General features: G+C 44.3%; 1 protein-coding gene across 1 annotated transcript in view; it reads left to right on the forward strand.

The window, feature by feature from the left end:
- The window catches only part of LOC119591852 (ATP synthase subunit gamma, mitochondrial-like), a gene marked incomplete at its 5' end in the record, with an annotated part of 3,498 nt that overhangs the window by 2,308 nt on the left and 551 nt on the right, over positions 1-639 (forward strand). The window contains 2 exons of the mRNA XM_037940596.1: positions 7-135; positions 245-465. Of these exons, the coding sequence (XP_037796524.1) occupies positions 7-135; positions 245-465 (350 nt within the window). The remainder of the gene's footprint in view (positions 1-6; positions 136-244; positions 466-639) is intronic.

Below are 639 nucleotides of genomic sequence, written 5' to 3' on the forward strand. Positions count from 1 at the left end.
TGGCAGCATTATTGCACAAGTGGGAGAGGTCGGCCGTAAACCAGCAACCTTTGAAGATGCTGGTAGAATCATGACCTATATCCTGAATTCTGGCTATGAGTTTGGCTCTGGCAAGATTGTGTACAACAAGTTCAAGTATGTGGCTTTTTTCACCCTCGTGTATGCCTGGTGATCTCAATGAAAGTAGTTTGGACAAATTATCTCGTCATTCTTTGCCGAGAGACTAATTTCTTTCGCTCTGCAGGACTGTTGTCTCCTATGACACCCTAGAGATGCCATTTTACCCTTCGGATGCCATCAACGCAGGCGAGAAGATCTCTGTCTACGACTCCCTGGATGCCGATGTAGTCCAGTCTTACATGGAGTACTCTCTGGCCTCCCTCATGTTCTATACACTGAAGGAAGGAGCATGCTCTGAGCAGTCCTCCAGGATGACTGCCATGGATGCCGCTAGCAAGAATGCTGGTCAGTACCTGTTTTTTGTCTTGCTTCAGCCCTTGCATATGAGAGTAGGAATTCAGCATTTGAATTGGTTTTGGAGATGTTATCTTGCAAAAGAGGATTTTAAATGTTTTTAGGACTGGTTGGAACAATGCAAGTAACATTCAAGACAGGTGTTTAGTTTGTGTATTTCTATAA

The sequence above is a fragment of the Penaeus monodon genome, chromosome 29 (assembly GCF_015228065.2).
Source record: "Penaeus monodon isolate SGIC_2016 chromosome 29, NSTDA_Pmon_1, whole genome shotgun sequence".
NCBI classification, from domain to species: Eukaryota; Metazoa; Arthropoda; class Malacostraca; order Decapoda; family Penaeidae; genus Penaeus; species Penaeus monodon.